The sequence below is a fragment of the Delphinus delphis genome, chromosome 5 (genome assembly GCF_949987515.2).
Source record: "Delphinus delphis chromosome 5, mDelDel1.2, whole genome shotgun sequence".
Classification (NCBI taxonomy): domain Eukaryota; kingdom Metazoa; phylum Chordata; class Mammalia; order Artiodactyla; family Delphinidae; genus Delphinus; species Delphinus delphis.
The window spans coordinates 10,408,424-10,422,689 of NC_082687.1; the positions used below are offsets into that span (position 1 = coordinate 10,408,424).

The 14,266-nt window shown below is 32.2% G+C and overlaps 1 protein-coding gene across 4 annotated transcripts in view; it reads left to right on the plus strand.

Moving 5' to 3' along the window:
- CCSER1 (coiled-coil serine rich protein 1) overlaps positions 1-14,266 on the plus strand; it is a 926,333-nt gene that overhangs the window by 687,020 nt on the left and 225,047 nt on the right. For 3 of the 4 annotated variants that reach the window (XM_060011987.1, XM_060011985.1, XM_060011988.1), the window contains exon 9: positions 5,347-5,424. The exons of the other annotated variant lie outside the window; for it this stretch is intronic. In XM_060011987.1, coding sequence (XP_059867970.1) covers positions 5,347-5,424 — 78 coding nt within the window. The remainder of the gene's footprint in view (positions 1-5,346; positions 5,425-14,266) is intronic. 4 annotated transcript variants of the gene reach the window in all.

Here is a 14,266-nt window from a genome sequence, read left to right on the forward strand (position 1 = left end):
AATAATTTAAAATAAATAAGTTATTTCTTAGGATTATTTAATATTTTCTTTTCAGCTTGTTTACTGCACTTATTTGACATTTGTAGTTTTTTAAAAGCTCTAGGAAATGATAGATGTTCATATCTAAGGTAAATGACATAGATTAATAAAATGGTAGAGTTTAAAATATTTATAATTTTTTGTTAATCAATATGGTATCTAATAATGCAAATAAATACAAATAAATTCTAAAATAAAAGTAAATAACTTCCAGTTCCCTTAAGCTCCTTAGTCACTTGAGGCTTTATTTTAAAAGCCAGTTTTACTGGCTTTGTGATTATTTTGTCTTTTATTAAAAACCACATTTCCTCCTCCTCAGTCCTTCCTCAATGACATGTGCTTGCTTGTGCACACATGAAAGTACAAAAATGTACATATATCAGTGAAATACACAGAAATGTACATGTATCAGTGAAATACACATGATTGCCAGCTTTAGATGGTTTTATAGACGTACACTTAAATGATTAAATGATTACAACAGCATGAACTTTAATTATTTGGAAATACATTTCCACAGTTTATCAGACTCAAGAATGTAAAAGAGACTAGCTTTAGTTCTCTCAATCCCTTTTCTGCTCAGAAAATTTGACAATTTAAAATATACTTCCTTTTAAGTCTTAATCCTTATCAAGTGATACTTTGATGTGATATGACATTGTTATTATATTATTATATCTTTGATCAGGCATTTAATAGATATGTATGTATGATTAATGAAATTTAAATTTAAGAAATTAGGAACTAGACTTTTTATATTGACAACATATATTGTAGAGGCAGTTTCTGTGACTGAACAGCACATAAAACACACACACACACGCACCAGAAATGATTCCAACAGCTTAAGCAGAAGGTACTTTTAGATTACTCTGCTTGAACTGATCCTATTGTTAAAGGATTTCATGCCTTTCAACATTTAGTTTTTATTTCAGTTTGCTTTTTTACATCTTTCAATTTTATGTTATAACTCTATATTAACTTTATCATTTTATTCCTGACTCATGCTCCAAAATGCTTTGCTGGTTATAGTAATGGATATTTTATTGGATTGTAGTTCTTACAGGAAATAAACTGATAAATCTTAAGTGTACTTAAATTGTTTTCACAGTAAAGCAGAATTACTTAGTAGAATTCATAAGAGAATATAGGGAGGATGAACACCAAGAGCAGTTTTATTATCATACTAGCTGTATAGTAACTATGCATTTCGTATGTGTCCTTGCATATATGAAATGGGAGCAGCAGTACCACTTGTAAGCTTTTCCAGAGTCAGAATATCTTTATAGAAAGTACACCTGGGTTTGGAGACAGATAAAGTTTACCAACTTGCCTGTTTCACTTAATAGCCTGTGTGACCTTTAGCAACTGATTTCAACTTCCTAAGTGCCAGTTTCCTGTGCTTTTGAAAAGGGACAAAAACAGACAGTGCATTCTTGAGAGGATTCATGTAAATTACTTGGTACAGTGCCTGCCATATAACTATATTCTGTTAATGGCATCTATTATTGTTAGTAATAGTTGTAGTGGTAAAGATTACAGAGGTAGAGGGAAATGTGAATATAAGTAACTACTCTTAGTAAGTTTGTAAACTATGCATGTTTTCTTTGGTTTATATGCACTCATTTGTGGTAGCAGGCTTTTATTATACAGATGTTATATTACTCTTAATGTCAGATGAAATTATTTGGAAATTTAGAGAGAAAATCATTATATATTTTTTAATTCATATAGCGGTATTATGTAAAATTCACATCTTCCACATATTCAAAAGTCAGTAAAAACAGCAAATATAAATAATGAAATTCCTCTTTTTCATCCCATTTGGTTACATTTTTCCACAGAATATGCTAGTTATTTTTCTTTTAGTTAATTCTAAGCACACATGTTTTATGAATCTGAATTAAGAAAAAAGGGTGTGTTAAGAATTATTGATATTGTCATTGCTTGGAAAGGAAAATTTAAGCATTTAGATATTTTGTTTGGGGTATAGAATTATTTATAAAGTGTATCTACCAGAAGTTGAGTTGTTTTAATACTCCTCTATCCGTCTGAGAGGGGTTAGAAGAAGGTATTGCAATGTTTGCTTACATAGGAAAATACTGAAAGAAAGCCACTTAAATCACATGTATGTGTAAATTTATTGATGGTCCAGAAAAATAAAGTTTCATGTACTTCAGTTGTTCCTCTTTTCCAGGTTGCTTCCTTCTAATTTTGTCTTTTATACAAGGTGAAAAGAAGTATTTAAATAAGTCCTGTTGTAATTTAGTTAAAATAGTCTTATGGCCTTTCACTGTAAAATAATACTTCAAAAATTAAGGTAACTCTAAAATCCTTTGATGTAGAATTCTATCCTTTGTGGCATGGACTTAATTTACCACTCTAGTCTCATTTCGCACTATTGTCCCTTTCATTGTCTTTCCTTAGGCAAGTTTGAACTAGTAGCTGTTTATACATATCTTTGTCAGAGTCTCTCTGACTTTGAAATATTTGCAAATGTCATTGCCTGAGAAAGACCCCTGTCCCTTCCACTCCAAGTGGCTAATAATAATTCATGTTTCTCATCTTATTTGGGACATCAGTAGCTTCTGCATTCTAGTTATTTAACTCTCCTATGTTTCCTCTCCAACACATACACATATCTCCAGCTTCTCTATAGTACCTTTGCCTTATATAATGAGTACTAATTGTTTTTGATTTCTCTATCTTTCCACACTGGAAGTTTTGTTTTTTTTTTTTAATAAAAGAAGCTATTTTTTTCCCCCTTCATGTCCCCTGTACCTTGAACAACACCCATAATGTGCATTTAATAAAAATTATAGATGAATTAAGGTGTGCAAATACATTTGCATCAGAAAGGTGAAATGTCTATTTCTCTATACTGAAATAAATCAATTTTAATCAAAATGTTTATTGTGTCAATCAGTGTGGAAATGAAAATATAATGATGTTTTGTTTCTATTCCTCTATTATATATATAAATATATATATAGGCAATTAGTATATATTCATTTCTTACATAAGAAATAAAAATTATCTGCAGTTCCATCATCTAGTAATAGTTATTTTTGTTGTATATTTTCTATTTTGTTATCTATAATACTCTTGTTATTATATATTAAATTTGTTGATCCATATATTTCCATCTGTCTTTCAGAAATTCAAAAGACTCATTAAGACTTATCTCCCAACAACTATATAGTCTTTATTTAACTCTGTTATAGAAATTATCATAAAGTTCCATAAATGTTCTTCCTACTAAATAAAATTAACTTAAGCTGAATTACTTAATTCTTAATTTTGTGTACCTAAGTCAATTGGAAACATTTAATTTACTCTCCACATTTGAATATGGCGTACAAGTGTATACATAATAAATAATTCAAATATGGTATATTTGTTGTGGAAATGCCTGCAAAAGGGAGTAGCAGTGAATTTTTCATTAGAAATGTCTGTGCTTTTTTCTTTTAAAACCTCTGAAGATAGCTATTCTTTATTTAGGGTTTATTTGTTTTGCTTTTATTAGGCTTTTGGTTAATGAAGCTTTTCGAGTTTTTCATTTATCTTGATTTAAATTTCCTTAGTCTTAAAACTCAAGCCAATGGACCAGAGTTTACCAGTCCTTTTCAACTCCTATCTTCAGAGTGGAAGCCCTTGAAAATAAAAAAATGTGGGGAAAGCATAATGGGAGTATTTGCTATCTATTCTTCCCCACTGTATGCATTAGAGTGTAGTTTCTGATTCATATACAAACATTTATATACCTACAGATTTATAACTTATTTTTCTAATACTTAGGACTCCAACCCATTTCAAAAATTTTTCTAAACAACCATTCACTGAGAGCAAATGTTATCTGTTCCTTTACCTGCTACTACCTTTTTGCTCTCTTCCCAGTTCCAAAAGAAGTCTAAATAAACACAACTTGTTATGTCTTGTTTTAAATTTATTTTGGAAAATGTGGCCACATTTTCACTTATCCTTTTCAAACAATTAAAACCTTCCCTTTTTACATTATATCTTCTTGAGTTATCTAATCTCCATTTTCATTTTTGTCTGAATAGCAGCACTAGAAGTTTTGTAATAGGGAAGTTAGAAGGTTGGGACATTAATAGTCCAGAAAATATTTATTTTCTATATTTCAGTGTCAAATTATGTTTACCTAAATTATGTATGTACTTTGATAAACAGCTTGGATAACTTGCATATCTCAGGAAGAATTTAAAGCAAAGAGAGGGTGAACGGAGAGGGGAAGGGAGGGGTGGCAGAGGGGAGGAGAGGAAGAGAGGAAACAAGTTTTGGTAGTGAGGTTTGTGATGACCACTGTCCCTGGAAGAAGTTAAATCAGTTTTTATCATTAAAATATTATACAACTATTTTATTGACCAAGTAAGAGAAACAAATTCTCCTTTAAAGCAACATAAGGCAAAAACAGAATCTAGTGGAATCACGTGAACTTCTTGGGAAACTTAAGTTACTTAAACTTTGTAAACTGTATTGTTCTCCTTCAAAATGGGTGGTAATAGTAGTAAAACTCCCAAGATGAGATGTGATCATGTGAGTACAGCACTCCCAGCTGTGCCAGACACACAATGAACACATTACAACAATTATGCTCACTATCTCCTTTTAAGTGATACATTTAGTAGTAAGAGGACCCCAGCCAGAGGCCCAGTCACATTAGTTAATCAGAATTAGTACATTTGCATCTGAATTATGAAATCCCAGACATCCTTCATGCATTATGTCCCTTAGTTATAACAGGATTGGAGTCATGTCAGTTCCCTTAAACAACAGACTTCTAAATGTGTAGATTCCAGAAGGAGACAATTAAGAAGCAAAAAAATAAAGATAAAAAAATATAAACATGCTAAATGGAACACACTGGATGGTATTATTTATTGAAAATGTTTTGGATTTTAAATGTAAATGCTCTGAAAAGAGATCCGTAAAATCCTATCAATTTAATTTACCAAACCGAACAAAACACAACAGCTAACAAAAACAGTATAATCATTTGATCTCACATTTAAGCAAGTCATGTCTCTAGCATTCAACCATGATCCTGACTCAGTGGTTCCTATACTAAAAGAAAAGATGCCAAAGATGGAGTCATTATGACCTGAAATTTAAAGCTCTAAATGTTCAAGCTGATAAGTAAAGCACCACCAGAATGAAGTATGCACACAAAGAATCATTAATTGTACAGTAACCAAATTTGAATTGGTGGGGAATATTAGTGTAGAAGCACATGACTCACCAACAATGTGTTTTTGGTTTTGCTTTTTTTTTTTTTTTTTTTTGCAGGACAAAGTTCAGCATTTACAGAAGGCTTTTGCTTCAAGAGTAGATAAATCCACACAAACTGAACTTCTAGGCTATGATGTAAGTAGCTATATAAAACCATTTTTATCTTTTTTATTGGTATTCAGACCTCCACAGCTTATTTACTTCTGCTGGTGCTGTGCCCATGCATTGATTTAATAGGATTTAGTGGTTCCCCATTCATCTTTTGCTCTTAAATAATCCCCAAATACCTTCTGGGACTGAAACAGATAATTACAGGCACCGACTAGCGTACCTGTGTCTTATTAATTTCTTTAAACCAACAACTCTAATACAGTCTTTTGAATTAGTGAATTTGCAGACATGTGGAAGAGACATATTAGAATACTAGGACAATTTATTTTGAAGAGAGTACTAACTTATTAACTGTTTGATAAAGTTACTGTGTTTGCAGTCACTAAGGGCCAAGCGTATCAGTTTTACCTTCTGGCACATAAAAGGAAACACAGCTTTGCAGAGAAATTTACAATACTATTTTAGCTCTTGGGCTTTGGTGCAGGTTGCAGAAAGTAATTTAATTGAAAGTTAGCATTTTGTTCTCAGTGTGAAGTACTTGTTGAACTGTCAAAATAGGATTATAAAACATGTTTTAATGCAAGATGGCTTCTAGTAACACTAAATGATTTTTGACAACTTTGATTCAAATACCTATCTTAAATAAAGCAATGAAATTTCCACGTTGCCTAAGTTCATGACTTTAAATTTCCTTTTGATGGAAACATAAGGGAATTATCTTCTGTATCTTGTATCTAACGTTTGTGAGAAATCTCTTCTTTTTAAAAAAATGTATTATTTTTACCACTTTATTGACAAGTATTAGAAGAGAGAGAATTTTAAGTTTGATGAAGGGGTATAATGGTAAAATGTATGTCTATCTGCATGTCCTTGTGTTTATAACATAAATTTGATGTTACCATTGTGTTGCCTTTCAAAGTATATTAGCATATTTAACATAAAGCTGTCTCTATGAGGATATAAACCAAAGTTTTCAATTCCAGAAAAAATTGTTTTCAGATATTTATGTACATTATTTTTTAATTTAAAAAAACATTAAAAGCTATGCTTTTCTTTTGTGTTATTCTCTTACATTCATTTAATGTTTATTCTAGATACCTAAATATTCTAGATAATCAATATTCTGACTATAATACTTCTTGAATACCAGTGCTATATGTTATTTAAATGATATTGTTTAATATTTTTTAAGATAAATGGTTTTTATTAAGTTCAAATGGATTTTACCACAATAATTCAATAGGGGAGGTAGCTAAGTTGTAGCTACTAGCAATTTCCTATGCATTTTAATGCATATCTATGACCCATACTTCTCTTGTTTTTACAAAATTTCTTATATCAATGCTATTTAGTTCTCCAGACATGTAAATAAAAAGTTAAAAAGCCATGATCATAGTTAATTCTTCATCATTCATAGCTTCTTTTCATATCTCACAGTGAGAGCTTAATGTATTTTACTGGTTAAAGAGTAATAATTTTTTGGTAGTGAGTCCTTAAAGGATCACCTTGTACAAGTTTCTGATATGATTTGGGTAGTCATTAACATAGAATGATATGTTCTAAAGATTTCATACTTTATACTTCCTGGTGATATATTGTAGGACAGTCATCAGAATCAGCAAATTAATTACCAAAAATATGCATCTAGAACCCTATGCCAGTAACCAGATGTAAGTGTTGTAATAGATTTTAGGGCAATTTGTATTGAAAAAACTGGGGAGGGAAATACTTTAAATAAACAAAATAGAAATAAGTAAAGCATTTTAAATGTGATAAATTGTGTGACTATTTGGAATATTATTCATCAATAGTGTAGCTTTTTTCATGACTGAAATATATTTTCTATACTTCTCAATATCTATAACTCAATTTTTACATTCTTTTATTCAATAAGAATCATTATCCTTTGACTTTAACATTTCGCTCACACTTTCTCAGGAAATATAACTTGACATTTTAATTTTTCACAAATATATATATACCAACTGTATGCTATATTTATTTGTAATTTGCTATAGTATTTATCAGAAAAAATGAGAAATCTTGTAGAAATCATGCACATTATGGATGATTTTTTTCTCTCTTATTTTTTTTCTAAAACTCAATATTCGCCACAAATTGTTCTTTACAGATCATTATGGATCATGTTTCAGTGATATGAATGTCAGTATATAAGGGACTACAAGTATCTATTAATATAATTTCCTTGGGAAGACAGCTGTTACTACACATTTTGCTTAAGAAAGGAAATAGAATCCCCAGAAGATACTAATTATAATGAAAACTATTAAAATAAATTTCCAAATATCCACTACAGTGAATAAGTTCAAAGGTTTGTACAATAAACAACTTCTAGCCTGTAACAGATTTATCAGGAGACTTGAAACTAATGTTAGAGTACAGTGTGCTCTGATTTCTAATGCACATGGCAAGAATTATTTAAAAGTAAATTCAGGGCTTCCCTGGTGGCACAGTGGTTGAGAGTCCACCTGCCGATGCAGGGGACACGGGTTCGTGCCCCGGTCCGGGAAGATCCCACATGCCGCGGAGCGGCTGGGCCCGTGAGCCATGGCCGCTGAGCCTGCGCGTCTGGAGCCTATGCTCCTCAATGGGAGAGGCCACAACAGTGAGAGGCCCGCGTACCGCAAAAAAAAAAAAAAAAGAAAAAAAAAAAGTAAATTCAGAGTATCTCAGCAAGGGCCTGTAAACACAATAGTTCTTGTGATGAGGGAGATTGTTAAATAAATGATGAATGTGTCTTAAATAATCAATGCCAGTTTAACCTCTTTCCTCTGTCTTCACAGGCTTAGTTTATTGAAAGATCAAAGAATAATTTCTTAGGTGTCACTTGAGTTATTAAAACTGGAGAGAATATGAATAGATTTTGTCAGGTAGCAATGTTGCCAATTACAAGATTACATTAAGAGGTAGGCAAGATTCTTCTGATTACATCAGTTATATAAGTAGACGCTTCAACAAAGCACATATGCTGCCTATAAACACTTTATAGTTTGAACTACTGCAAATAACATTTTGGTTAAAGTAATTGAGCATGAACAACCAAAATGCTATATTCTGGCAGTGAGAAAATTCAGATTGTTTTACTAATTTGACATGTTTATGGACAGTCTTTTAACTTCCTTTTGATGGTCTACAGAAGATTGTCATTTTAAATGTGGCTGATTGACTTTGGGTGTAAATTTTCCTTTCAATTAGTGCCTGAACTTGACTCAGAACTGTCACAGGATCTCTAGATTACTCTTAGAGGCAGAAGCACTAAACTTTTAAGAAGATCTTCCTTTCATTAGTATATGTTTTACACTTATATTTAAAAAGAAGTGTTTAGTTGAACTAGGAATGCTTTGTTCATATTTTCTTTAAGAGTTTTAAAGTTACCAGGTATTTCATCAAATACTAGTAATCACTGTTAGTCTAAATATCATTAATGGTTTTCATTTGACTATTTAAAATCAACCGAATTGTGACATCACACATTTTGTCTGTCATGTATGAGTGAAGCATAAATCAGTTTAGAAATGTATGCCCACAGCACTGTGTGTTCTCCAAATATTTTAACGCATTTTCCAAATGGTGGGATTTACTTTGTAAATGCAGTTTTCTACTTAAGTAGTTGCATTATGAATACACACTTTGAAAAACTCAAAACAATCACCTGTGTATTCTCAATTTATGCTATTTTTCTTAGATTTAATTTTGGATCCCTCCCGGCACAGTTAGTAGTGTGCAGGGAGTTCTAACAAATATGAAATAGTTCATCATGTAAGGAATAAAAGTAATTAGTTTTTACTCTAATTGTTTTATTAGCTATTAGAGCAGGAGAATATTTTGTGTTATGCTAACACATTATGTCAGCTTGTGGGTTAAGCCCAATGCTAAGAATTGAATAACTATCAGTTAGGCTCCCTCATCCAGCTGCTAATAAACTGTAGTTTCTTAAACCTATTTTGGATCCATTCGTTGCTATCATCTTTCTTAAATTCAGTGCTTATCCTGATCAAATATCAGTGTGCCCCAGTGTTTAGTAGATGAGTACCTTTCCCCAATATGCTTCATTCTTTAATATTTACTTATCTCAGGTATTTCTGTTAACTTTTACAAGTTAAAAAAATCAGATTTCAAAACTGAATGATATATTCTAGATTTTCTTTTGAACTACAGTTTTTCATATTACATTAAGGGTAACTTTCATATAGGAACATTGATGAAAAACACTGGAAACATCGACTGCCACAGGTGCTTGTTAATATTTAATGGAGGAATCAGCTTATCTTTTGGTGAAATTCTAAGGGCATCACTTTTGAAGATTCATACATGCATCGTTCAACAAATATTACTAAGTGCTTACTGGAAGCCAGGCCTTGTTCTCGGTACTTGAGATACATCCTTTAACCAAACAACAAATAATCCCGCAGGGAGCTTGCACTTTATTATACTTAAAGTAAAAAATATAATAAATAAGTAAAGTGTATGGTATGTTAGAAGCTACTAATGCAATGTAAAAGAGAAAAATAACACGGGGAAAAGATAATTGTGAATGTAGGGATGTGGTCAGGGCTATGATCCAAAAATTTTAAATAGAGTGACCTGGGCAGGTCTGAGGATGAGGTGTGAGATGTGAGACTTGAAGGAGGTGAGGTGAAAAATCACCTTTAACCAGAAATCCTTTTGTGATGTGCTCCTTGCAACTCCTCAGAGACCCTCAGTCAGAACAAATTGCTGTTATCTTGGCTGCAGGCCTAGAATAAGAATAGTTTGCTTCATTTAGAGACCCTGCAATATGAAAAAAAAAAATGCATTCTGGACAATTAAACCCTAGAATCAGACCCAGTGCATCAAGAGACTCACATTAGGGGAGCCCAGACCACCTGAGGGAACAACCTGCTCAGCCTCTTTCGATTATATTCACTTAGGGGCACTGAGAAGAAAACTGTCGAATCGACTATACTATGTAAATTACATTTGCTTTTCTTCTTTCCTTTTTTGCATGCATTCTCTCCAGCCTCTTCTCTGTGTACCACTCTTCTTCCAGCCCAGGCAGAGCTGAATCTATAAACTTTAAATGTATGGTTACTCTTCATTGTATATCGGCACATCCCATTTATTAGAGGTGTGCTACTAACAGTGAACAAATAAAGAAAGCACTCAGTAATTACTTGGTGAAAATTAAATGAATAGATTAAGACTCTAATGATAATTTTTTTAATGATTTTATAATCATAAAATCAGTAACAAATCAGTATGCATTGTTTTACTTTATTCACAAAAATCATACAGAAGTACATATTGCTATCCTACATTTTTATTCTATATTTCTTTGTTATATCTAACAAATATTTTGCAGTGACTACTTTGTGCCTTTTAGAAGACGTATTAAATGCAAGTCAGCATAGACAACCAGTGATTTTAAAACATGGGTGACAACGTGCAGTTGTCCTTAACAGTATTGCATTGAATGGTTCCTTTTAAAATTCTGAAGCTTTATGTAGGAGCTAGATCATTCCTGGAATGTCTCCAGGTCTTTAATTCATTTCTGGCTACATAGAATTGGTGTTAGTGAACTCATAATTCTTTCCTTAAGTGAATTTGTGGTTGAAATTCTCATGGGGAAAATAGCAAGGCTTAGTGTTAACTATGAAAATTCTCATAATTGTAAAAATATTCATTAAAACAAAGCAAAAGAGCACACCCACAAATATTTTATATAGCTTAAATTATGTAGGGGAGGAAAAATAACTTTCCCTCTAACCTTCTTGGCTGAGGTCTGCCCGCCACGGTAATAGAGACAGAATAACTGTAGAAAACAAACAGAAGTTTAGTAGCGTGTATACTTCCTGTATAAGTGGGACATACCCAAGAAAAGAGTAATTCCCTGATATGGCCCAGACCACCACCTTAAATACCACCTCCAGCTGAAGGCAAAGAAAATGGGGGTAGGGAGGGCAGTAATGGGAGGTTACCAGGAAAAACACAGTAAACAAGGGTATGGTTATTGTGCAGATTTAAGTTGGTGCCCTCTTCATTGATAGAATTTTCTAGAGATTGGGTCATTCTCTTCCTGGTACCGAGAGAGAGACGCCCTTACAATCGGAGGTTTGTCTTAAAAAATGTGAATTCTTCTTACAAAGGGTAACTTCTCAATTTTTTAGAGCTTCTCCTGCTGTTTCTTAAAAATAACCAGCTCAAGATAATCATTTGCCAAAGAGGCATGTTTTGTGCTAGTATATTTTACTCCCTTTCATCTACTAATAGTGATGATCATATTTGCTTAAAATTATGTTGACTCTGTGATAGCATTGATAGGAGAGAAGAAAAGTAGATATTTGTTGAAAAGAAAATTTCTCCCAACTCACTTCTACTTCCATCTCATAGATTGCCATTTCTATAGGAAATCTAACTTCAGAATTTCAAATATTTGCCTTAGAAAACTTTAGAAGTTATTTTAGTATTTTCCAGTGTGCTAAGTGGCATTGCATAATAGGGGGTCCCTTCTGAAGGAAGAAAACACAATGTATACGCTAAGGGCATCTCTCAGTATCTGTTTATGATGTACTATGCAGTTGTAGCTAATCATAATTTGTATTAATTTAAGTTCTAAGACTTTCTTCAAGTACTTGTTCAATGTAAATCTTTGGAGATTTATATTATTCCTAGGGAAAGCAATGGTTTCCTTTAATGTGGTCTACAATCAGGAAAATCTGTAAAAGGAAATTTATTCTTTAAATATATATATACACATGTATCTTTGCAATATAAATACAAAATATTTATGTAGATAAATATATATATATACACCAAAACACATTGTCTCTCAATACACACAGAGAAACACCTGCATGATATAGGTATAAAAAATAATCTACTTTTATTTACTTATTATAGAAGGTAGGATTCGATGCAAATTTTTTTAAACTTTTGTATGTATATACTAAGAATTAACAAATTATACACTAATATGTTTTAAATGGCTATTTGAATTTTAATATGATTAAACTGGATTCATACAAATGTTGGCTGAGTATATTTGTGATCCAATTGTATTATACTTTGTATAAATTAATATTTAAATGTTTTTAAAGGTAATAGTCACAATGACTCCCTAAAAACAGTACTTTTTCAATATGCAGAAATCATAAAACCATATATTCTAAATTGAAATGATAATGATGACAATTTTTTGCCTTAACATAACGATGTGACAGTACTTTATTTTTTTCATTATACCAACTGATGGCTTTTCTATTTTGTCATGGTTGAGGCTTTGTTTAATCAGGCTATCAGATTTAATTAATTAAATTACTTCATTTTTTCCCCCTTCAGTTTTCTTACGATATCTGCTGTTCTCTGACAGTCTCCTACTTGTAACTTGATTTCAGCAGCACAAAATAGGATAATATCTGTCAAGATCATTAGCACTCATAATGGTCTTTCTCTATCAAGAAGTTTCTCAACTACTTAACTCATACTTTGGAACTTGAGAATACTTGTATAGAGGAAGAAAAATTATTTTCCCTCTACCCTTCTAGGTTCTTGCCTGAGACACCCTTATAATACAGAGTAACAAGACAAAAACATGTTTAGTAACATGTGTACATATGGTATAGATGGGAGATACACAGAAAAACTAGGTTAATGCCCGAAATGTCCCAAGCTACCTTCTTAAATACTATCTCCAGCTAAAGACAAAAGAAAGATGTTGGGCAGCAGGGAGGCAAATTATAGAGGTTATCAGAAAAAGTAGAATAAACCAGGGTATGGTTGTTTGGCATATTTAAGTTGGTGCCTTTTCCATTTATAAAAGTTTGTAGAGATTTAATCATCCTCTTTTCTGCGTATAGAGAGGGAGATACCCTTAAAAGTAGAGATTTCCCTTATAAATGTTAATGTCTCTTACAAAAGGATAACTTTTATTTAGTTTTCAGAGCTTCTCCTGTGTCTGCAATTACTTAGAAATAATCAGCTTAAGATGATCCTTATGCCAAAGAGACATATTTTAGGGTGTCAAATTCTGCTCCCCTTAAGTCCTGCCTTTAAAACTTCCCCAAGAAGTCCCACAGTTCAGGAGCTGAGTTGATAAGTTGATCCATTATTTCACTGAACCAGTGTCTTAGTCCTGAGAATAGGTCAGTCTAGTTAAACTGTTGTGTCTCATTTCAGAAGTGGTCTTGCAAACGGGCTTCCAAGGTTAGGTCTATACTGTGCTTGCAATCAGGTACTTAGTAAGAGGCATTTCTGTAGAGAAAGAAAGATAAAGATTAATGATGAGAACAAACTATAACTCAGTATCTGAATCCAGGCACAAGATTTCTATATGTCAGGCTCAAAGCATCTTTTTCAGTTTGATTGTCTCTGATATTATCAGGTGTTTAGGTAAACTTGGAGTGTCCCACGTATCAACAGACATGGAAGATTGTCTATACATGAGCTGTTGTGGTGATTTCTCTGAAGTTTATATCAAGTTGTTCACATTCAGTTTGCAGAACTTTAGGAAAGGACTTTTCTTTTCACCCATTCCAAGTTAGAAGGGTGGGAGAAAATTGGAAGTGAGTTTGAAGAGTTGTAGCAAGATATTTGAGGAAACTGAAAGTTTCCATTCCAGTTTGCAGGTAAAAAAATAATAATAATAATAAAAAAAAATAATTAATAGGACTAGAATCTAATATCCACAAAGTTATGCTACTAAAACATGTCCCTCTATAATCACTCTCATTTTTACCAAAGACAATCACAATAAGACTAAAACGTTTGCAAAATAGGTCTAGTCTCATTAAACTTGGCCTGATGATTTACGTAAGTGCAGCAAGAATAGTGATTGTACAGGTTCTTTTTAAATCTGCTTTGCTAGAAC